The 24791-nt window shown below is 39.7% G+C and overlaps 1 protein-coding gene across 1 annotated transcript in view; it reads left to right on the top strand.

Annotated features, from left to right (window-relative positions):
* USH2A (usherin) overlaps positions 1 to 24791 on the top strand; it is a 935662-nt gene that overhangs the window by 392431 nt on the left and 518440 nt on the right. Inside the window, exons 23-29 of the mRNA XM_005690572.2 lie at positions 2528 to 2654; positions 7157 to 7258; positions 9586 to 9765; positions 14234 to 14364; positions 17542 to 17815; positions 24103 to 24306; positions 24434 to 24514. Of these exons, the coding sequence (XP_005690629.2) occupies positions 2528 to 2654; positions 7157 to 7258; positions 9586 to 9765; positions 14234 to 14364; positions 17542 to 17815; positions 24103 to 24306; positions 24434 to 24514 (1099 nt within the window). The remainder of the gene's footprint in view (positions 1 to 2527; positions 2655 to 7156; positions 7259 to 9585; positions 9766 to 14233; positions 14365 to 17541; positions 17816 to 24102; positions 24307 to 24433; positions 24515 to 24791) is intronic.

Here is a 24791-nt window from a genome sequence, read left to right as displayed (position 1 = left end):
AAAACTATTCAACTTCAGTTTCTTCAGCATTACTGGTTGGGGCATAGACTTGGATAACTGTGATATTGAATGGTTTGCTTTGGAGATGAACAGAGATCATTCTGTCGTTTTGAGATTGCATCCAAGTACTGCATTTTGGACTCTTTTGTTGACCATGATGGCTACTCCATTTCTTCTGAGGGATTCCTGCCTGCAGTAGTAGATGTAATGGTCATCTGAGTTAAATTCACCCATTCCAGTCCATTTTAGTTTGCTGATTCCTAGAATGTCAATGTTCACTCTTGCCATCTCTTGTTTGACCACTTCCAATTTGCCTTGATTCATGGACCTGACATTCCAGGTTCCTATGCAATATTGCTCTTTACAGCATCGGATCTTGCTTCTATCACCAGTCACATCCACAACTGGGTATTGTTTTTGCTTTGGCTCCATCCCTTCATTTTTTTGTGAAGTTATTTCTCCACTGATCTCCAGTAGCATATTGGGCACCTAATGACCTGGGGAGTTCCTCTTTTGGTATCCTATCATTTTGCCTTTTCATACTGTTCATGAGGTTCTCAAAGCAAGAATACTCAAGTGGCTTGCCATTCCCTTCTCTAGTGGACCACATTCTGTCAGACCTCTCCACCATGACCCACCCATCTTGGGTTACCCCACAGGCATGGCTTGGTTTCATTGAGTTAGACAAGGCTGTGGTCCTAGTGTGATTAGATTGACTAGTTTTCTGTTAGTATGGTTTCAGTGTGTCTGCCCTCTGATGCCATCTTGCAACACCTACCATCTTACTTGGGTTTCTCTTACCTTGGGCTTGGGGTGTCTCTTCACAGCTGCTCCAGCAAAGCACAGCTGCTGCTCCTTACCTTGGACGAGGGGTATCTGATACTATTACCTTAAGCAAAAGTACATATGCTTGATTTTAGACAACAAATCACTGAGTACTAAGTTTAACCACAATACTTATGTTAAAGGTATTAGTAACTAGTTTTTTAATTTAAACTTTTTATTTTATATTGGCATATAGCCAATTTACAATGTTGTGGTAGTTTTGGGTAGACAGCAAAGGGACTCAGCCATACATATACATCTGTCTATTCTCCTCCAAACTTCTCTCACCCTATGCTGCCACCTAACATTGAGCAGAGCTCCGGGTGCTGTACAGTAGGTCCTTGGTTATCGATTTTAAATACAGCAGTGTGTGCATACCTGTCCCAAACTCTCTTAACTATCCCTTTCCCTCATGCTTCCCCCCTGGCAACAATAAATTCATTTTCTAAGTCTGTGAGCATGTTTTGTAAATAAGCTCATTGGTATCATTTTCTTTTTAGATTCTTCACATAAGGGATATTGTATGATATTTTTCTTTCTCTATCTGACTTTCTTCACTCAATATGATAATCTCTAGTTACTAATTTTTAATGTGAATCTAATTCCTTCTTGGTGTTCATAGTGTAGTAAGGGTAAAAGAAACTAACTTGCTACAGTTTTCACTATCTTTAGAGCAGAATCATTTGAATAGTACTTTATTAGTTTCAAAATCTTGTCTTTTTTGTATTTCTGGCTCCAAATTTAAAATATTAGAATAGAAAATTTATTACCTTTTGTTTGAGTATAGTTACTTATGTTTGAGTATAGTTACTCAAAATCCAAGTGTACTTGTAAGAGATTTTCATTCTGACGAGAAGTTCTTTTCAGATTTGAGTCTCATGGTGATGCAGAAGTACATCAGAGAAATGCCAGAATGATTTGTATCAACTTTGAGTTCTGTTTGAAATGTGTGTATGCTTGCCTCAGGATTGTGTTGAAATTTGTAAAGTGGTTTCTTTGAGTTCTGTTTGAAATGTGTACATGCTTGCCTCAGGATGGTGTTGAAATTTGTAAAGTGGTTTCTAACAAATATACAATATATGTATGAGTAACTTGTATATAAAGACGCTTCCTCCTTGGAAGAAAAGCTATGACAAACCTAGACAGCATGTTAAAAATCAGAGATGATACTTTGCCAACAAAGGTCCATCTAGTCAAAGCTTTTGGTTTTTCCAGTAGTCATGTACGGATGTGAGAGTTGGACCATAAAGAAAACTGAGTGCTGAAGAATTGATGCTTTTGAACTGTGGTGTTGGAGAAGACTCTGGAGAGTCCCTTGGGCTCCAAGGAAATCAAACCAGTCAATCGTAAAGGAAATCAGTCCTGAATATTCATTGGAAGGACTGATGCTGAAGGTTAAACTCTAGTACTTTGGCCACTCGATGTAAAGAACTGACTTGTTAGAAAAGACCCTGATGCTGGGAAAGATTAAAGGCAGGAGGAGAAGGGGGCAACAGAGGATGAGATGGTTGGATGGCGTCACCAACTAGATGGACATGAGTTGGAGCAAGCTCAGGGAATTGGTGATGGACAGGGAAGCCTGGCATGCTGTAGTCCATGGAGTTGCAAAGAGTCAGACGTGACTGAATGAATGAACTGACTGAACTGACTGAACATGTGTATTTACTCGCTGATTTTTTTTTCACTCATTCATTCCCTTAAGGGGTCTGCAGTGGAAGTTACCACAACTAATGATGATGGTAAACAATATAGTGACGGCAAATGGCATGAGATAATTGCTATTAGGCATCAAGGTTTGGGCCAAATCACACTTGATGGGCTGTTCACAGGTAAGATCTTCCTTGACAAATATGAATGCCTCTATTGATATGCTGATGTTTCCATACGCTTCTGTGTTTTTATTCCTTCATCTCTTTTTTCACCTGTTTATCCCTTCTTCATCTAAAGTGCTGTTGATTTTGCTTTTGGGGTGTTCTTAAAATGATGAAATCTTGGCAACTATTTTCTCTTCTATGCAGGATTCAATAAGAACAAAGTCATCAGTATCAATTTTGTGTCATTTTCAGGTCCTTATAATTTGCAAATGCTCTTACTTCGTTTTGCTTTACTTTTACTTGCAAAGAGGGAAGCCATGGGAGAACTTTGAAAGGAGGATGACATGATATGACTTCTTTCTTTAAAATTAACACTCTAGGTACTCTTTGGGGGATAAATTTTAAGGGGAACAAAGATGGAAGTATGGACCTAAGACAAATAGATGTTTCTCCAGCAAAGATGGGTTTATTCAGAATCAGCAAAGAATTTCAGTTCAGAGTCTACAATTTTTTAACACATTTTTAAATTTATTTTTTATTGAAGGATAATTGCTTTACAGAGTTTTGCAGTTTTCTATCAAACCTCAACATGAATCAGCCATAGATATACATATATCCCCTCCCTTTTGAACCTCCCTCCCATCTCCCTCCCTATCCCACCCCTCTAGGTTGATACAGAGCCCCTGTTTGAGTTTCCTGAGCCATACAGCAAATTCCCGTTGGCTATCTGTTTTACATATGGTAGTTAAGTTTCCATGTTACTCTTTCCATACAGCTCACCCTCTGCTCTCTTCTCCCCATGCCCATATGTGCATTGTCTATGTCTGTTTCTCCATTGCTGCCCTGTAAATAAATTCTTCACTACCATTTTTCTATATTCCATATGTATGTGTTAGAATATAATATTTATCTTTCTGTTTCTGACTCACTTCACTCTGTATAATAGGTTCTAGGTTCATCCACCTTATCAGAACAGACTCAAATGTGTTCCTTTTTCAGCTGAGTAATATTCCATTGTGTATATGTACCACAAGTTCTTTATCCATTCATCTGTCGATGGGCATCTAGGTTGCAATCTTGGTGCCATATGTAGCCCCCATACAGCAATGGAAGGTAAACTCTTTTATAGAGTGGAAAAGGGAAGTTTGAAGGGCTGTAGTAAATAAGCATGTGTCTTTTCATTGGCCAAGTCATTGCCAAGAAAGAAGAGTCTTCTTCCTGGTAGACTCATCACATGAGAGCCTCTCTTTCTGGCCTTCCAGATCTATTTAATTGAGGCTTCTTTTTGTTGTTTTTTATATTTCCCCTCCCTTGATCAAGATTTCTCTTTCAGAGTATGACTGATCAAGAGTCAGGTTTTCTAGTTTCAATGGCTTTTTTCCCCTTAACTTCAGGAACTACCTTTCCTGGCTATGGTGTCTCACATCAGAGGGGAATAGCACAGTTTGGAAAACTACTGAGTTCATATTTGAGTAGCAAGGGCAGGTAGAAGGGAGAACTCTCAGACAGTTTGTATCTACAGTCCTTGTTCTATATTATCAAGATCATGGACACTGGAGATGATCTGAAGCATTATATCATCACCAATGTTTAGCAATAAATTTCCAACAGACCTGGTTCAACCATCTTCAGGAAGTTGCCTCATCAGATGTCGTCTTCTGTTTCAGTTATGGGAAATAATTACTTTAATATCACCAGATTATTTGAGCTTCCTTCAGAATTTGGAGCTTTCTTTAGGCGTGTCACCTGAGTCCAGGAATCTATTCCTTGGACTTTCATGGCACAAGGCTTGCTTACCAATACCTGATGAGGGCTTCTCTGGTGAGGTTGAAAAAAGTTCTTCTGGAGGTATCTTTTCCAATAGATAAAATCTTCAGGTTGGAAAGTCGTCATCTCTTGAGAGCACAGTATAAAAAGATTGCTCTACCAAAACATGGTTATTTTTAATAGAAGAAATTTGGCCTTTGCATTATTTGAATACCTCTCCTTTTTCCATTGGAGGCCAAAAAAGAGCAGGAATCAAATATGTTGGGTGTCCTGCAATTGTTTCAAAGGGTGAGAATTTTTGAGTTCCAAAAAGTGTGGATCTGAGATTTAGAGGGACCAATAGCAATGCTTTGGGCCAAGGTACTTGGAGGACCTCTACTAATTTTGCCAGATGAGTATTAATAATGCCATTACTGTAATCAGCTGAACCGCAGAATTGAGAGTGGTAAGCACAGTGAAAGTGTTGTAAAACTGCCAAACAGCACAGACTTGTTGAAGTACTTGGACAGTAAAATAGGTTCCTCAATCGCTATTAAGTGTGTCTAGATGTAAGTGTAGCCCTTGTTCTGATATCAGTTGCCCTAAATATCAAACCTGGTTTTGGGCAAACTGCAATATTTCTTTGGTGATCTTATGTCCCTTTAAGGCTAACAGCTTTAGTAAATGGTTCCTGTCTTCCTGTGAGCAGGCTTAAGATCAAAGAGGCAAATCATTCACACATGCAACAAAGTAGACCCATAGGGAACTTTATATCATCTAGATCAACCTTTAGGTTTTACAAGAAATAAGAAGGACTCAGTAAAACCCTGAAGCATTACTGTCCAGGTGAACTGTTTTTCTTCCCAAGTAGAGGTAAAAAGATGCTGGCTAGTTCATCAGGTGGAATACTGAAGAATTCACTGAATAAATCAATTGCAGTAAAGAATTTGCTTCCAGTAGGAATAGATGTTAGAACATCTGAAGGTTAGGGACGTTAGGGGGTCAGGGAGTAACCATGCTGAGGTCCTGGACAAACCTCCACTCTGCCCTTAGGTTTTCTCACAGATGAAATAGCATCATTACAGGAGCTAGTATGCAGATAATAAAGCCTTGAGCCTTATAATCTTCTGTCCTAGACTATATGCCTTGAAGGGTTTCTATACGCAAAGGGTATTGATTAATTCTGGGAAGAGATTTTGAAGTATCTACTTAAATCTAGATGGGAGGGGGCATGCTGTGAATTTTGCCAACGTCAGTTGGAGATTTTGCCCATACGGATGGCGGAGACTGATTCAATAGGGTTAAATGATCAGTGTTTCCAAAACCATCTCTAGAGCTGCCAAAGACAGAACAAATAAAAGATGCCCAAGGGTTATTTAATTCAACTGGCTGTTTATTTTGATGACACTCTGAAATTCAAGAATTATTTCTCCCTTTTGGAAAATTAGCAATAGTAATCGGCGCTAATAAATGGGTGGAGACAGAGGAACTAGGGAGAAAAAGGCATGTATCTCTCAAAGAGCCTAAAGGAAAGGGAACAGGTCCCAGAGACAAGAACCTCTTTAGATTTGTTAGAGATCCTCACTATTTGAACTGTTTTAGGACTTGGAGGCAGAGGGTTCTTTACAGTCGTGAGGTAATTATAGCCCAGAGTATATGACTGGTGTCAGGACTAGAAGAGATTCAACCCCAAACTTAAGAAACATTTCCCCAAGCTGATTAAGATGGAGGATTAGGAGAAGCCCCTGTAGTTCCTAGTGGGAGGAGGCTGGAAAGGTTTTTTATAAAATTTTATTAGAAATGACTGCACTCATTGGTTATGTATTGTCTATGACTGCTTGAGGCTGTATGGTCTACAGACTAAAATACATACTACCTGGCTCTTTCCAGAAGAGTTTTGCTAAACCCTAATGTAGAGCATGACTGTGAGATTTGGGACTTGAGCAACTGGAAGAATGTAGCTGGCATAACTAGGGTGGGCAAGCTAGTTGGAGAGGCAGATTCAGAGAGAAATGTCCAGAGTTTGGTTTGAACATGTTAAGTGTTAGGTACCTATGAGGTATCCAAGTGGAAATATCACGCCGAGTCCTGGATCCCAGTACATTTAGAGAGGAGTTCCAGATTAGAGATAAAAATGGGGAGTTACCAGCTCAGGATGTATTTAAAGCCACAGTCCCAGATATAAGTAGGAATAATTAGAGTGGTTTGGGCTCTGGGGGCAAAAAAAATGCCATTCTTGCAAAGAATGATGGAGTTAGTTAGGAATTTCTAACTTTTCTAAATTTCTAGCATTTCTCTCTGAATCTGCTTCTCCAGCTAGCTTGCCCACCCTAGTTATGCCAGTTACATTCTTCCAGTTGCTCAAGTCCCAAACCGCGGAGTCATGCTCTACATTAGGGCTTAGCAAAACTCTTCTGGAAAGAGCCCGCTAGTATGTATTTTGACAGGAGATTTGCATTGGTATACAGCACACGGAGGGACCCAGGCCCTTTCAGAGTTCTCACAGGTGTCTCGCTCGCTCTTCATCCTTTTAGAGGACTTATGGTGTTTATGCAGGTGGTAAGGAGATCTGGGAACAGAGGAGGTCTGGGTTATTCTAGCATCAAGATGTTGGGATGATGATTAAGAACCAGTGAAGGAAAGTAACCAATAGCAGAGAACCAAGGGGGAGGTGCATCCCGATGCACAAGGAAGGGTTTAATCATTTGTTGAATCTGTAGAATAGATTGTCCTGCTGAAGCTGAAGTTCTCATCTGCTTTTCCATCCACAGGCTCTTCAGCCACCATGGATGGTGGTGCTGTTATTGGAGAGAACACAGGAGTGTTTGTGGGTGGGCTGCCACAGGGTTACACCATCCTCAGAAAGGATTCTGGTGAGTTTGGGGAAAGTATAGAATTTATATATTGTCTCCATAATTGGGGCTCTCCTGGTGGCTCAGCAGTAAAGAATCCTCTTGCAATTTAGGAGATGTGGGTTCCATCTGTGGGTCAGGAAGATCCTCTAGGGAAGGAAATATCAACCCATTCAATATTCTTGTCTGAGAAATCCCATCGACAGAGGAGCCTGGCAGGCTACAGTCCATAGGGCTGTAAAAGAGTCAGATATGACTTAGTGAATAAACACCACCATCACCACAAATTGGCATAGACTCAAACTATATCATTTTAAAGTATGGATAATTATATTATTTTCTATTTTGTGCTGTATTTCCTACATCACTATGTCAACAATTTCCTTTAGATCTCTTATTTTCTAAAGGAACCATGTATTACTTGTATTTAAATTCTTAGAACCCAGTTCTTGATATATCAAAGGTAATTAAACTTTTGCTGAAAAAAATTATACTAATTTAAGTCAAAGTTTTATAATTTGGAGATCAAAGGTATGAAAAACTTTGAATTTTGGAGAGGGATATATTTAAATCCTCAAGACTTATTATAGTTACCTCCTCAAAAATACCTGTAGAGAGTGGAGAGTTTTCATTTGGTCACTCTAGACTGGTGGTGAAGTCTCCTGAAAGCATTCACGCACACACGCGCACCCACACATATTGAAAGAGAGTTATTTTCCCACCAAGCATGCTTCTTAGGTGACACTAGTGGTAAAGAATCTTCCTGCCAATGCAGGAGATGCAAGAGACACGGGTTTGATCCCTGGTTTGGGAGATACCCTAGAGTGGAAAATGTCAACCCACTCCAGCATTCTTGCCTGGACAACTCCATGGACATAGGAGCCTAGCAGACTACATTCCATGGGGTCACAAAGAGCTGGACACAGCTGAGCCACTCACACACACACACACACACACACACACACACACACACACACACACATGCTTCTTGGCTCTGGTATATATGTAGGAACCAGGAGGAGAGCATACCCCAGTACCAACTACCCCTCTTGTAGAGGACATCACTCCATTATAAATAAATCCTTTGACCTTGTGCATATAAATTAACTTTGTGAAACACTGATCACTGGTAAATACCTTCCCTAAGATCAGGTCATGAACTCAAAAGCTGAGAATTCAGCTTTGCACTCACTTGTAAGGACTTTGCCGTATAAAATGCAACCTCAGCTTCAGGTGACTTCTTGCCCTCTCTACATTTATTTATTTATTTATTTATTTTTGCTCTCTAATTCTATTATTTGCTCACTTTTTCTCTTTCCCAGCCCCTTATGACCACCCTATTTACTGTGTTCATAAGCCCCACACTTGGTCTGGGGAGTTCAAAAATTAAGTGTAATATTATATTAATGCCTAAAAATTGGTGGCTCAGATGGTAAAGAATCTGCCTGCAATATGAGAGACCTACATTCCATTCCTGGGTTGGGAAGATGCCCTGGAGAAGGCAATGGCTACCCACTCCAGTATTCTTGACTGGAGTATCCCCATGGACGAGGAACCTAGTGGGCTACTGTCAATGTCGTCGCAAAGAGCTGGACATGTCTGAGTGACTAAGCACACACATTGCTTTACTTGTATAGCAGACTGGTTTCATAATGCTGAGGGTACTAAATTATAAAATATAGATTGTATAGATAGACTTGCTTTAAATCTTGCTTTTAAAATGTGTTATATTGTCCTGGGTGTTCACTGGAAGGACTGATGCTGAGGCTGAAACTCCAATACTTTGGCCACCTCATGCAAAGAGCTGACTCACTAGAAAAGACCCTGATGCTGGGAAGGATTGGGGACAGGAGGAGAAGGGAATGACAGAGGATGAGATGGCTGAATGGCATCACTGACTCGATGCACATGAGTTTGAGTGAACTCCTGGAGTTGGTGATGGACAGGGTGGCCTGGCGTGCTGTGAATCATGGGGTCGCAAAGAGTCAGACACGACTGAGCGACTGAACTGAACTGAATAGAACTGCACTTTTATTTTTAAGACCAGAAGCAGATGAAATCTCCTTGTTAATTCAAGAAGCATTGATCTTGCTATTACTATAAAACCAAAGTTTTTGTGCAAATATCTTTCTCCAGATAAGATGACTCTGAACCAGAGCATAGCATACCAATTATTAGCACTTACCATAGCTTTTGGCATGGGTGTTTATGTGAGTTATTAAGAAGTTTATAGGAAGAAGGCAGTGAGACCTATAGCCCCTTTCTTTTACTTTAATGGCACATCAAATTAATTGCTTGAAAAAAATTTCTCACAGTGCATATTTCTTGATATCTATCAACCCCTGTAGACATAGTCCAAAAGGGTTTTGTGGGCTGTCTCAAGGATGTGTATTTTATGAAGAATTTTAATCCCTCTGCAACTTGGGAGCGTCTGGTTTGGCAGAGTTCTGAAGAGAAAACCAATGTGCATAATGACTGGGAGGGATGCCCCACTTCACTCCAAGAGGGAGCCCAGTTTCTAGGGACAGGTAAGAGTCTAAAACAGACGTTGGTCACTGCTTAACTTGTATGTTCTATCTTTGGTATAATTTAGTCTCCCCTGATCTGATTATTTTGACCTCATACGAAGCTACTGTCACAGAAACCTAGTTATGCCATGATGCCCATCCACATATTTTCAATTCTGAATATATTATATAAATTGTAAGATTCAGAAATACATATTCATGTGTAAGATCTCTGACAGTTTTGAGTTTACATGTGATAGTGACACTAATGTCCATTTGTAAGTCCATTGTTTTACTTAGAATATAGTTTTACTTAGATATTTCAAAGGAATTTTGTTTTGTCAGACTAATCTGTATATCTGTTGTATCCCATTATACAGAGCAGGAGTTTTCCTAAGAGTAAAATTTCAGCTATGTAATGGGGTAAGTAGGTCCTTAAGGGAGAGCTAGAGATGTAACCATCATCATTGCCATTGCTCCAAAGGCTGTGGCGAAGGGGAGGTGAAGTGTCCCCAGCATAACCCCAACCTACAGTCTCTGTCTAGCAGCCACTCAGGGTAAGGATTGGAAGGGAATATGGTGGCTTCACCAAACATGGCTTGTTTTTCAATAAAAGCCCACTATTGCTTGCTACTTTTATGGCTAAGTTGGTTAGTTATTAAGTTCATTAAACTACCTTCAGAACAGAAAGTTAAATAATATCATACTTAGTGCACTTTTTCATTGTTTTTTCTCATCACTGTCATTTGCCAGGTTTTCTCTTATGTCAGTGCAACTTATTGTTAATAGTTACATTTTAGTAAAACTGTAATAGTCTTAATTGTATATGGACCACTGCCTTTTCATGGCAGAGGGGCTTGTATAACTCAATGAAGCTATGAGCCATGCCATGCAGGGTCACCCAAGTCGGACAGGTCATGGTGAAGAGTTCTGATAAGACGTGATCCACTAGAGGAGGGAATGGCAAACCACTCCAGTATATTTGCCATGAGAGCCCCATGAACTGTATAAAAAGACAAAAAAAAAAAAAAATGACACCAAAAGATGAGCCTCCCAGGTTGGAAGTTGTCCAATATGCTATTTGGGAAGAGCAGAGGACAATTACTAATAGCTCCAGAAAGAAGGAAGCAGCTGGGCCGAAGCAGAAATGATGCTCACTTGTGGATGTGTCTGTGATAAAAGTAAAATCCAATGCTGTAAAGAACAGTGCTGCATAGGAACCTGGAATGTTAGGACCATGACTCAAGGTAAATTGGATGTGGTCAAGCAGGAAATGGGCTTTCCTGGTGACTCAGCGGGTGAAGAATCCATCTGCAACGCGGGAGACCTGGGTTCAATCCCTGGGTTCAGAAGATCCCCTGGAGAACCACTACCCACTCCAGTATTCTGGCCTGGAGAATTCCATGGACAGTATAGTCCATGGGGTCACAAAGAGTCAGACATGGCTGAGCAACTCTCACTTCACTTCACTTCAAGCAGGAAGATAGCAAGAATAAACATCAGCATCTTAGGAATCAGTGAACTAAAATGGATGGGAATGGGTGAATTTAACTCAGATGACCATTATATCTTCTACTGTAGGCAAGAATCCATAGAGGAAATGGAGTAGCCCTCATAATCAACAAAATAGTCTGAAATGCAGTACTTGGGTGCAACCTCAGAAAAGGCAGAATGATCTCAGTTCATTTCCAAGGCAAACCATTCAGCATCACAGAAATCCAAGTCTATGCCTCAACCACCAATGGTGAAGAAGCTGAAGTGATCAGTTCTATGATCTGATGACTATGACCTAAAAGTTCTATGACCTAAAAGACCTGCTAAAACTAACATCAAAAGTAGATGTCCTATTTATCGTAAGGGATTGGAATGCAAAAGTAGGAAATTAAGAAATACTTGGAGTAATGGGCAGGTTTGGCCTTGGAGTACAAAATGAAGCAGGGTAAAGGCTAACATAAATCTGCCAAAATAATGTACTGATCATAGCAAACACTTTTTTTTTTCAACAACACAAGAGACAAGTTTACACATGGACATCACCAAACAGTCAATACTGAAATCAGATTGATTACATTCTTTGTAGCAAAGATAGAGAAGCTATATACAGTCAACAGAAACAAGACTTGGAGCTGACTGTGGCTCACATCATCAGCTTATCATAGCAAAGTTCAGGCTTAAAATAAAGAAAGTGGGGAAAATGACTAGGCCAGTTGGGTAAGACTCAAATCCCCTACGAATACAGTGGAGGTGACAAATAGATTCAAGGGATTAGACCTAGTAAACAGAGTGCCTGAAGAACTATGGACAGAGGTTCACAATATCATATAGGAGGCAACAAGCAAGCCATTGCAAAGGAAAAGAAATGCAGGAAGGCAAGGTGGTTGTCGAAGGAGTCTTCACAAATAGCTGAGGAAGGAGAAGTGAAAAGCAAGGGAGAAAGGAAAAGGTGCACCCAACTAAATGCAGGGTTCCAGAGAATAGCAAGGAGAGGCAAGAAGGCCTTCTTCAGTGAAAAATTCAAAGAAATAGAGAAAAACAGCAGGAGAGAAAGACTAGAGATCTCTCCAAGAAAACTGGAATTATCAAAGGAACATTTCATCCAAAGATGGGCACAATAAAGGACAGAAATGGGAAAGACATAATAGAAGCAGAAGAGATCAAGAAGAGATGGCAAGAATAAACAGAAGAACTGTACAAAAAAGATCTTAATGACCCGGATAACCTCAATGGTGTGGTTGCTCACCCAGAGCCCAACATTCTGGAGTGTGAAGTCAAGTGGGCCTTAGGAAGCACTGCTGCCAATAAAGCTAGTGGAGGTGATGGAATTCCAGAAGAGCTAATTAACATCCTAAAAGATGATGCTATTAAAGTGTTGCACTCAGTATGTCAGCAAATTTGGAAAACCCTACACTGGCCACAGGACTGGAAAATGTCAATCCTCTTCCCAGTTCCCAAGTAGGGAAGTACTAAAGAATGTTCAAACCACCAGACAATTGCACTCATGCCCCATACTAGTAAGATTATGCTCAAAATCCTTCAAGTTAGGCTTTAGCATTATATGAACCAAGAACTTCCAGATGTTCAAGCTGGGTTTAGAAAAGGCAGAGGAACCAGAGATCAAATTGCCAACATTCACTGGATCATAGAGAAAGCAAGAGAATTCCAGAAAAATATCTACCTCGGTTTCATTTACTATGCGAAAGCCTTTGAGTGTGTGGATCATAACAAACTGGAAAACTCTTAAAAAGATGGGAATACTAGACCATCTTATCTGTCTCCAGAGAAGCTTGTATGTGGGTCAAGAAGCAACAGTTAGAACTTTGTATGAAACAACTAACTGGTTCAGGATTGAGAAAGGAGTACAACAAGGCTGTTTATTTTCACCCTGTTATATAACTTATACACAGAGCATGTCATGTGAAATGCCGGGCTAGATGAGTTACAAGCTGGAAACAAGATTGCTGGGGGAAATATCAGCAACTTCAGATATGCAGATGATACCACTCTAATGGTACCAGCGAAGAGGAACTATAGAGCCTCTTGGTGATAGTGAAGGAGGAGAGTGAAAAAACCAGCTTAAAACTAAGTATTAAAATACTGAGATGATGGCATATGGTCCCATCACTTCATGGCAAATAGATGGAGAAAAGGTGAAAGCGGTGACAGATTTCTTTCTCTTGGGCTTGAAAATCACTGCAGATGGTGACTGCAACCATGAAATTAGAAGATGATTGCTTCTTGGCCAGAAAGCTGTGACAAACCTAGATGGTGTGTTAAGAAAAGTTAAAGACATCAGTTTGCCAACAAAGGTCCATATAGTCAGGGCTATGGTCTTTCCAGTAGTCATGTATGGATGTGAGAGTTGAATCATAAAGAAGAATTGATGCCATCAAACTGTGGTATTGGAGAAGAATCTTAAAAGTCCCATGGACAGCAAGGAGATCAAATAAGTCAATCTTAAAGGAAATCAAACCTAAATACTCATTGGAAGGATTGATGCTGATGCTGAAGCTCCAGCACTTTGGCGACCTCCTGTGAAGAGCTAACTCATTGGAAAAGACCCTGATGCTAGAAAAGATTGAAGGCAGAAGGAGAAGAGAGCGACAAAGGATGAGATGGTTGGATGGCATCCCTAGTTCAACAGACAGGAACTTGGGCAAACTCCAGGAGATGGTGAGGGACAGGGAAGCCTGGCTTGCTGTAGTCCACAGGGTCACCGAGAGTCAGACACGACTTAGCAACTGAACAATAACAGCAAAATAGTCTTAACTGTCCATGAATTAGTAAATTGTTTCCTCTTAAAGGATATGTGAAGTTCATTCTTCCACTTCTTTATAGTTACAGGGTGATTTTCTTGACATTGATCTGCATCTTCTTTTGTGAGAGATTTATTCAGTGACAGAATAAGACCTGAGGTTGTCTTATGACCCCCTAAAGAAGCTAACAGTATTGCTCTGCACATGCTAATTTGCACATGTTGTTTTCTCTAAAGGGTTCCTGGAGCTTTATCCATACTTGTTTCATGGTGGAATGGACTTTGAAATTTCTTTTAAGTTCAGAACTGACCAACTGAATGGATTGCTGCTTTTCATTTACAACAAAGATGGACCTGATTTTCTTGCTGTATGTTAATTGATTTATTTAAATTTATTTTAAAATGTTAGATGCAGTTTTAAAATCAACAAACCATGTTTTAACATTATATGTGATTTCAATTTCTTTTCAAATTCATTTTTATTTTTATTTTTTTCCCCTGTATCATTTTCACTTTTGGAGTCCTATAAAACATTTGTATTTTAAGGTCATGATTTTTCAAATGACCATTATACTTTTAAGATTATAATTTTAACAAAACATCCTAAATATAAGGAATTAAGAAAATTTAATTTATTCCCTTACATATGAAAAATGTTTCTTTATTACCTTTTTATAATGTGAAAATATATGTATATTTGTTTAATATTATACACGCATATATGTAAAATACAATAGTACAACAAACACTCATGAACTTACCATCAAAGAACTAAAATATTATCAAATTTTTGCACCCACCTCTAGAGTTTCTCTTGGCCCGTTTCCCTAGCTCCCTCTAGAGGTAATATGTAATCATAATTTTGTGTTTATTATCCTTTTGCATTTTTATAGTTTGGACACTGTGAGTGAATGCATAAAAATCCTTGTTTTTGAAATTTTGTAAAAGTGGTATTATACTCTATCCATAGGCAGTTGTTTTAGCCCTTGACTTTGTTTCTGAGTTATTCAAGTTACTCATTTTTCATGTCTAAGTAATATGTCTCTTCTACTTTCAGTGAGGTAGTAGTTATTCCATGTTTTTTGCTATGATGAATAAGGCTACTATGAACATTTTATAGGATGTACTTCAGACACCAGAAGGGTGAACTTTTAGTTGAAGATATTAATAGAAAGAATATGGGCTTTTGGTGTCAGACAAACGACAGGAAGATAGTTATTTTTCTCTATTAAGCAAAATCCTCCAAAATTTTTCTTCTACACACCTGGCAGAACGAAAACTTTCTCTTTTCCCCAGAATTGTTTTACCTAATTTAGTACCTTTTCTAAGTCTAATCTGCTCATACATGTTCCTGTGCCATTGTGTTAATTATCCTGCTGAAGATTCTCCATGACTTTTACTTCCAAAAACCTTACTTCAACCTTTCCCAATTCTTAGGGAACAAAAGGTATATCCTGTCTCTGATGTCACTGAACCCCATTCCAATCTTATTTATAACATTAGCACATGTTTGCCTAAGGGCTTCCCAGGTGGTAAAGAATCTGCCTGCCAATGCAGCAGACCAAGAGATGCAGGTTTGATCTCTGGTTGGGAATATCCTCTGAAGTAGGAAAAGATAACCTGCTCCAGTATTCTTGCCTGGAAGATTCCATGAACAGAGGATCCTGGCAGGGTACAGTCTATAGAGTCGCAAAGAGCTGGACACAACTGAATGACTGAGCACACACACAGCATGCTTGCCTCTGCTATTAAGACAGTGTAATTCTTGGGAACACTTTCTCATATACTAACAGAACATATTACCTCATATAATCACAGAACACAATAGGAAAAAGCAATATTTACTGAATGGCGGTTTAAAAAAATGAATGACTACCTGATGTACTTCACAAAGATGATTTTTACATAGAAAAGAAATAATTTTTAAAATGTGTTACTTAATGGACATCCCTAGTGGCTCAGATGGTAAAGAATCTACAGTGCAGGAGATATGGGTTCAATTCCTGGTTGAGAATATCCTCTAGAGTAGGAAATGGCAACCTGCTCCAGTATTCTTGCCTGGAAGATTCCATGGATAGAGCAACCTGGTGGCTACAGTCCATGGGATCTCAAAGAGTCAGACATGACTGAGCGACTAACAGACTTCACGTTAATTTGTTTCATTATCATGTTCTCAAATGTTCAAGTATCCTCTGGTCACCAGTTTGACTTATAACAAAATAAGAACATAGTTCAGTCGCTCAGTCATGTCTGACTCTTTGCGGGCCCATGAATCGCAGCACGCCAGGCCTCCCTGTCCATCACGAACTCCCGGAGTTCACTCAAACTCACGTCCATCGAGTCGGTGATGCCATCCAGCCATCTCATCCTCTGTCATCCCCTTCTCCTCCTGCCCCCAATCCCTCCCAGCATCAGAGTCTTTTCCAATGAGTCAACTCTTTGCATGAGGTGGCCAAAGTACTGGAGTTTCAGCTTTAGCATCAGTCCTTCCAAAGTACACCCAGGGCTGATCTCCTTTAGGATGGATTGTTTGGATCTCCTTGCAGTCCAAGGGACTCTCAAGAGTCTTCTCCAGCACCACAGTTCAAAAGCATCAATTCTTCTGCACTCAGCCTTCTTCACAGTACAACTCTCACATCCACACATGACCACTGGAAAAACCATAGCCTTGACTAGATGGACCTTTGTTGGCAAAGTAATGTCTCTGCTTTTCAATATGCTATCTAGGTTGGTCATAACTTTCCTTCCAAGGAGTAAGCGTCTTTTAATTTCATGGCTGCAATCACCATCTGCACTGATTTTTGGAGCCCCTCCCCCCAAAAAAGAACATAGTACGGAAAATAATTATTGAGTAACATTTTGAAGAAAAACATACGGAGGCATTTCCTTTACCATGAAATGTGGGTAAAATATGTTCATATTAGAAAATGGCACCTTAATCTAATGGTACAGACGTAGAAGCAATTATGTTAGTTAGAGATTTAGAATAGAAACACTGAAATATCGAATCAAAATACATCTTACAAATTTGAAATTGAGTTCACTAACCAGTTAAAATAAGCTTAATCAGGCTTGACATTTCATTTTCTTATTGTCTTGTCATATGTTCCCCCTAAATTAAATTGATATATGAAGTAGTATTTTCTCATTTTCTAAAGATTCAAATAAAAATAGAGTCAGAGTTTAAACCGTTCTCTTCTCTTTAGCCATTTAGTCACTTATGCTAGGGTTTAGTCTTTTACCTATGTTGCCTCAGAAAGGAAAAAAAAAAGGTTTTGCCTATATAATATTGCATTACATCATATCATCATTACTGGGTATAAATGTGTCTGACTCATTACAACATCCTTCATGTCAATTATAAGCTTGCAAAGTGCTTCATTATATGTTGCTCCAGTTCTGCTTAGAATAAAGTGGGACATTTTTATAGAGTACTTTCAGGGAAATTTCTTGCTTTTCTTCAAGAAGTTGACCTTCTGTTCTCTCCCAAACTGCTATTCTGCAGTCTTTTTATATACCTATTTTCTTTTTAATATGAAATACAGATGGAACTGAAGAGTGGAATATTGAGCTTCCGGTTAAATACTAGTCTTACTTTTACACAAGTGGATCTTTGGCCAGGGCTGTCCTACTGTGATGGAAAGTGGAATAAAGTGATCATTAAGAGAAATGATTCCGTCATATCAGCAAGCATGAATGAACTGATGGAGCACGTGTCAGAGTCCAGAGCCCAGGCCCTGATGGTGAATTCCCCTGTCTATGTGGGAGGAATCCCACAGGAGCTGCATGACTCCTATAAACACCTGAAGCTGGAACAAGGTAAACTTTATTTGGAAGTACAGCCCTAGTACTACCAGGTCTTTGTGGTTCTGTGTTTCAGGACAGAGCAGTAGAACTGATCTGAAAGCAACATCTATTCATCTATTTTCTGGAAGAATTTTGCGCTCTACAAAATAAAATCACAAAATACTTCTTCAAATAGTTTTGTGTGTTGCCCTTAAGAGTATGTTGTTATATCTATTTATATGTTAAATAATATCTATTTATACAATAAATAATAAATCAATATATTTATTCAAACATCTTTATCAGATATAATATACATAGATGTATATTTGTGTGTACATGTATATGTGTATGTGTATATATATATATATAGAGAGAGAGAGAGAGATACACACACACACGCACACATATATATATATATAATCCCCAGCTCGGGAAGATCCCCTGGAGAAGGAAATGGCAACCCACTCCAGTACTCTTGCCTAGAAAATTCCATGGATGGGGGAGCTTGGTGGGCTACAGTCCATGGGGTCACAAAGAGTTGGACACGACTGAGCGACTTCACTCACTCACTCATAGTGTTTCCTTGTATGTTTTTCTTGGATAAGCATGTGGTTCTGGTTCTTTTAAATGCTGATCATTATCTATATTTACAGATTAAAAAATAGGTTAGTGTGCACAGCCAGGAAAAATGGCCTTAAATACCCTGGGTTTTTTTTCTGACATCAATGCTATTTGTTTCCATGCATTTCCATGGAGCTCTTATGAAGCAAAGCACATGAAAATGTGAGGTTGCTTTAATTTCTGACATACCTGTGAAAAATATGTATGTCATTTAATATTCATAACCATCAATGAAAGGAAAAAGTACAAGTGTATGATGTATAGCTAAAGGAAACCTTTAACTCATATAAGGAGTTTGAACATAATTGGAGAAATTATTGTTTAAAAAAGACTAACTGTATGTGAGTTCATATCGTGTGACAGGTGTGGTTCTGAAAACCTCATGTTAGAATAATTGGGTCGGTTCTTCATAGCAAGCCCATGAGACAGGTATTATTACTTGTATCCCCATTTTAAAGATTAGGAAACTAGAGGGCAGAGAGGAAAGTAATTTGCTCAAGGTCAGTGGCTACTAAGCAGATGGCAAGCCTGCCCATCTTGGGCTGCCTGGTGTTAAAGCCCACTTTCATTATTATAGTCAAGTGTTCTTTTTCATGGGCACTGGTTGAAGTTACTTCCTCTATGAAGTGGGAAAAGCACAGAAACTTCCAGCTTGTACGTTTCTGTGTAGAAAATGTTCTCAACATATTTCAAAACCTGTGCACCCTGAATGGTTAAAATTTCCATGAAGCAGTCTTTGCCTATTTGGTAAGTACATAAAGATTTAAATGTCTTTGAATAGAAAATATATGGCAAGCTCTAAGGAGACTTTTAGAAGGGTACTAGTAAGGGAGTTAATGAATATCTGGGGTATAAGACAGTAATGACATTTTCAAGGCACTTAAGATGTAACAGCAGCTAAAAATATTACATTCATATAAGGGCTTCTTTGGGTTTTCAGGTTTCTAAGGTTAGAAAGAGCTTGAAAACTCTTTATAAGAACAAAATTACTTGATTCTATTTATGTCTAGGAAAAATCCTCTGTATACTGAGCATGTTACTGTCAAAGTACACCAAAACCCTTTATTATGAATGTCCTAGAAAGCTGGCTAAAATTGGAATTATTAAGATGATAATGATGAAACTTTGAAGCATCAACATAGACCCAAGAGGACTAACTCTATGACTAAGACTGTGATACTGGAAGATATTTTATTTATGGATAATACTAAATTTTTATCATTGCAGTATCATCCATATCAGTGGTCTCAAACCACTGATAAAATATTGAAGTATAGTAGCTAAAACTTTGTAAGAACTCAATAAAATTAGCTATTATTATTATTCAAGATCCACTGGAATTGCCCAGAAAAGGGTTTTTTTTTTTAATGCAGAGTTTAAATGGTATTTAAATGGCTTTGTCTCCTAAGATTCTGACTCAGATGCTTTGAATAGTACTGATTTATATAAGTAGCAGCATGTTTTACACAGTGATCAGGAGAACATTCACAATATAAAGGTGCTGCATGCATGTAGTAAATTGCAACTAAAACTAATCCTATTCACTTATTGTATTTTTTTTCAGTCCACTATCATAAAAATTGTTCCATGTTTTTTCACTGGGCTTTCCTGCTGGTTCGGTGGTAAAGAATCCACCTGCAATGCGGGAGACCCAAGTTTGATCCCTGGATCAGGAAGATCCCCTGGTGAAGGGAATGGCAACTCACTCCAGGATTCTTGCCTGGTAAATGCCATGGACAAATAGCCTGGTGGGCTACAGTCCATGGGGTCACAAAGAGTCAGACAGGACTTAGCAGCTAAAGGACAACAGCAACATGCTTCTCCATTAACACCTTTTCCAAAGGCTCTATTTTTGTGGTCCTACTAGAGCTGTTTTTTAAAATATCCATTATTGTCACAATCTTCCTTTAAATCAAAGGCAGATTAATTTTCCTCTATGTTCTGGAGACATTGGGCAACATAATGTGCTAAAGATATACCACCTTAGACCATGGGCACTTGGTTGGGAGTGAGCGGACCATGGCACGTGGTCTCCCAGGTTATGGTCTGTCCATAGCTCTGAGCAGAGAGGTTAAGAGTTGGCCCAAGTGCCCCCAGGTTGGACTCCTCCCCCAGAGGGCTACTGTGTCTCTCAGGTTTGTCAACCCAGAGTTCTAGACCACCTTCAAGTTATTCAGAGAACTGGGAGGAGGATAGGTGTAGAGAGTCAGTTTCAGTTTTCATAAAGGCAGGGAAAAAAAGATGAGGAGGCATCACTAGTCTTCCCACAGACAGCCCCTCTCCCTTCTTTTTATCCTCGCATCCCATTCATATTTCAGAGATCACTCGGGAGTATTTCCAGCAGGAGGGTTTCTGATGGTGCAGAGTTGGAAGAATGGTACAAACTTTGACAAAACCCTCTGACTACCCTAAGGATAGCACAGCAAGGACCCTGCAATATAGCCTAGGTAGCTGTACCCCTAAGGCCTGAGGGCAGAGTCCCACTTTCTAAGCAGAATTACTACATAGAAGAATCACTCTACTCTGTACCTTTTTGCCTCCAGAGTGAAGGAAGCCTATGACTGTGGCCTTTTCCAAATTTAAAATTGTATCTTCTGTATTAACATTTAAGATATTTCTTAAAGTTGTTTTTTTTTTTTTAACAGTTTTAATTGTAGTTAAATATACCTAACATCAGGGCTTCTCTGGTGGCTCAGAGGTTAAAGCGTCTGCCTGCAATGTGGGAAACCTGGGTTCGATCCCTGGGTTGGGAAGATCCCCTGGAGAAGGAAATGGCAATCCACTCCAGTATTCTTGCCTGGAGAATCCCATGGACTGAGGAGCCTGGTGGGCTACAGTCCACAGGGTCGCAAAGAGTCGGACACGACTGAGTGACTTCACTTTCACTTTTATCTAACATTACTTTGCTGACAAAGGTCTGTACAGTTAAGGGGTTTTCCAGTAGTTGTGTATGGATGTCAGACCATAAAGAAGGCTGAATGCCTAAGAATGGATACTTTTGAACTGTGGTGTTGGAGAAGACTCTTGAGAGTCCCTTGGACTGCAAGGAGGTCAAACCAGTCAATCCTAAAGAAAATCAATCCTGAGTATTCATTGAAGGGACTGATGCTAAATCTGAAATTCTAATACTTTGGCCACCTGATGTGAAGAACTGACTCATTAGAGAAGACCCTGATGCTGCGAAAGATTGAAGGCAGGAGGAGAAGGGGACAGAGGATGAGATGGTTGGATGGCATCACCAGCTCAATAGAAATAAGTTTGAGCAAGCTCCAGCGGGTGGTGAAAAACAGGGAAGCCTGGCATGCTGCAGTCCATGGGGTCGCAAAGAGCTGGACACAGCTGAGTGACTGAACAACAACAAATACCTAACATACCATTAGGTATTGGGGCTTGCCAGGTGACTCAAAGAATCCACTACTAATATAGGAGATGTGGGTTTGATCCCTTGGTTGGGAAGATCTCCTGCAGAAGGAAATGGCAACCCAGTATTCTTTCCTGGAAAATTCCATGGGCAGAGGAGTCTTGTGGACTACAGTCCATGGGGTCATAAAGAATCGGACATAACTTAGCAACTCAACAACAGTAACACCTAACATACCATTTACCATCTTAATCACTTTTAAGTGTCCAGCTCAGGCATTTAGTACATTCATGTTTTTGAACAACCATCAACACCATCCATCTCTAGCAGTCTTTTCATTCTGTGAAATGAAATTCTGAACCCCTTGAACAATAAAGCGACATTCCTTATAAGGGTGCATTAATGTTTGCCGAAGCTGTCTTTGAATTGTTCATCCTTTTATTGGCAGGGAAACTGGAGGACAAGAGAAGTTAGGTGACTCAGCTCTGTGCCATCAGAAAATTACTACTTGTAAAGAAATTAGAATTCTTAGCTTCTGAATTTTCAAGGAGATGCTTTTATATTGAGCTTCATTGCTTTCAACTCAATTTACCCAACTTACTGAGTATCTACTGTGTGTTGAAGATAGACTAGCAGTATTGATCAGTCAGGCCTAAAGGAATGTGAATAATAGCAAAGGCATTTAAAAGGAAATAGGCTGCAACTTAATGTGTTAGCAGAAAGAATAACACACCATATAAATGCTGAAGAGAACAATATGGTCATTGTTAGAATTAACTTACTTTACTGTTCAGCATTGCATTGTATTTTATTTCCATTTCTTGCTGGTGGGCTGTAATCTTGAAAAGAACTAATTATCTGTTTGGGGCCATTCAGACTTGACAGTGTTTTGTTCACGAAAGAGAGACTATGTGCTCCAGCAATCTCAAACTCAGTCTGTTTGTCCCTTCTTTGACAATTGTGTGCAGTTTTGTGAGTGGAGTGCTGCCAAACCTCGCGGAACTGATCTCTGTTTATACAAAATAGCAAGTCATTCAAAGCTCCAGCTGCTCCCCAGGTGACGTGATGCCCCATGGTTCTGTAAAAAGAGAGCAGTCAGTACACACTTCAAACCCATCTCCTCCACCTTCTCTATTAAACTTCCCAGAACTGAATGCAGCGTGGCTATTCTAAACTCAACTGAGTAAACTACACTTCCCAAGATGCTTCTTGTGTTGCTATTGCCAAAGTTGAATTTGGTTCCTGTCCTGAGACCATGAACCTGAAACTGGTAATCATTTTGCACAGTCAAGATTATGAAACTCAGTGAAAATGGTGGAGCACAGTGACAGCTCCCAAGTGTCCTGAATTAACTGGGGCTTTGTTCTATGACTATGAAATGTTGTTATGGAATTCATTGCAATAACTCATGATTTTAGTGTATTTTGAAACTACATTGTTTCTCCTTGTTGTTCAATCGATAAGTCATGTCTAACTCTTTGTGACCCCATGGATTGCAGACCATCAGGCTTCCTTGTTCTTCACTGTCTCCAGGAGTTGGCTCAAACTCATGTCCATTGAATTGGTGATCTTATCCAACCATCTCCTATGGTTCTGCATTAGAACCTCATGCTCCATGCTCAGTTGTGTCCAACTTTTTGTGTCCCTGTGGACTGTAGCCTGCCAGGCTCCTCTGTCCGTGCAATTTCCCAGGCAACAATACTGGAGTGGCTTCTCCAGGGGATCTTTCCAACCCTGGGACCAAAGCTACATCTACCCATGTTTCCTGCATTGCAGGCGGATTCTTTACGACTGAGCAACGGGGGACCTGAGAGTGTAGTTTCTCTTTTCTCAGTGAGCTTCTTGAATAATCATGCTCATTTACATATTAGTTTTTGGCACTTAGACATGGACTTATGCATACAGGTAACTTCATTTTCCAGGACTGAGGAACATGTGAAAACGCTCTCACCATCATGTATAATTGCCTACACATTATGTAGCACCACTGGACTACATATTATTTCATAGGAATAAACAGAATGCAAAAAAACTGCTCCTAAAAAGATATAATACATACTTTTCAGTTGAATCTAATTCAGTTGAATTACAATTATCAGCTTATATATATTTCAAAAGAACGTAAATATAAATATTTCCTGCAGCAGCTTAGCCTGGTAAAAAGCAGGCATAAAGGAGCAGAAAGGATCTCCCAAAGAAGACTTGAAAGTTTGAAACTTGTGTCTAAACCACCTCCCCAACTTAATCAAAATGTAGTACTACAGAGGGGACAAAAATGATGGCTAATTAAGGACTCAAGCCCTTTGTGTGATACTCATCCCTTACTGTTTGCTAGGTTTCGGTGGTTGCATGAAGGATGTGAAGTTTGCACGGGGGGCTGTCATTAACTTGGCATCCGTGTCCAGTGGTGCTGTCAGAGTCAATCTGGATGGATGCTTGTCAACTGACAGTGCTGCTAAGTGCAGGGGAAATGACTCCATCCTGGTGTACCGGGGAGAAGAGCGGACTGCTTATGAGAGCCATCTCCAGCCATTCACAGGTAAAGCAGAGATGCCCTAAATTCAGTGTTCCATGGCTCTTGCTCATCGCCTCTTTCCTCCCTGCCAGCCCACCACTATTCTCCATGAGTCCTATGTTAACTTTCCTCCTTCTTATTTCCACTTAAGAATACCTGTATCGAGTAACAGCCTCACATGAAGGAGGTTCGGTACACAGCGATTGGAGCCGGGGACGCACAACAGGAGCAGGTAAAGAGTGTTTATCTTAAAATGCGTATCACACACAAATGCATATATTGTGCAGGTAAAGAAAAACAAAGCCTCTCACCCGTGCAGCAAGTACCATGTTTGTAATCTTGTGACAGAGCACGCCTTGGTTTGCAGAGTCATCTGTTGTTGGTGAAAATGCTTAGTGGATCAGGACTTGTGATTCTTCAAATATTTCATAAAGATTTGTTCAGGCTGAGTCTTTCCTCTTCAGATGCAGAAGAAAGTAAGTTCAAGTTGTCTTGATAAAGGCCCATAT

The sequence above is a fragment of the Capra hircus genome, chromosome 16 (genome assembly GCF_001704415.2).
Source record: "Capra hircus breed San Clemente chromosome 16, ASM170441v1, whole genome shotgun sequence".
Classification (NCBI taxonomy): domain Eukaryota; kingdom Metazoa; phylum Chordata; class Mammalia; order Artiodactyla; family Bovidae; genus Capra; species Capra hircus.
The sequence above is the reverse complement of the archived record's forward strand: the minus strand, read 5'-3'. Positions and strand labels throughout refer to the sequence as shown.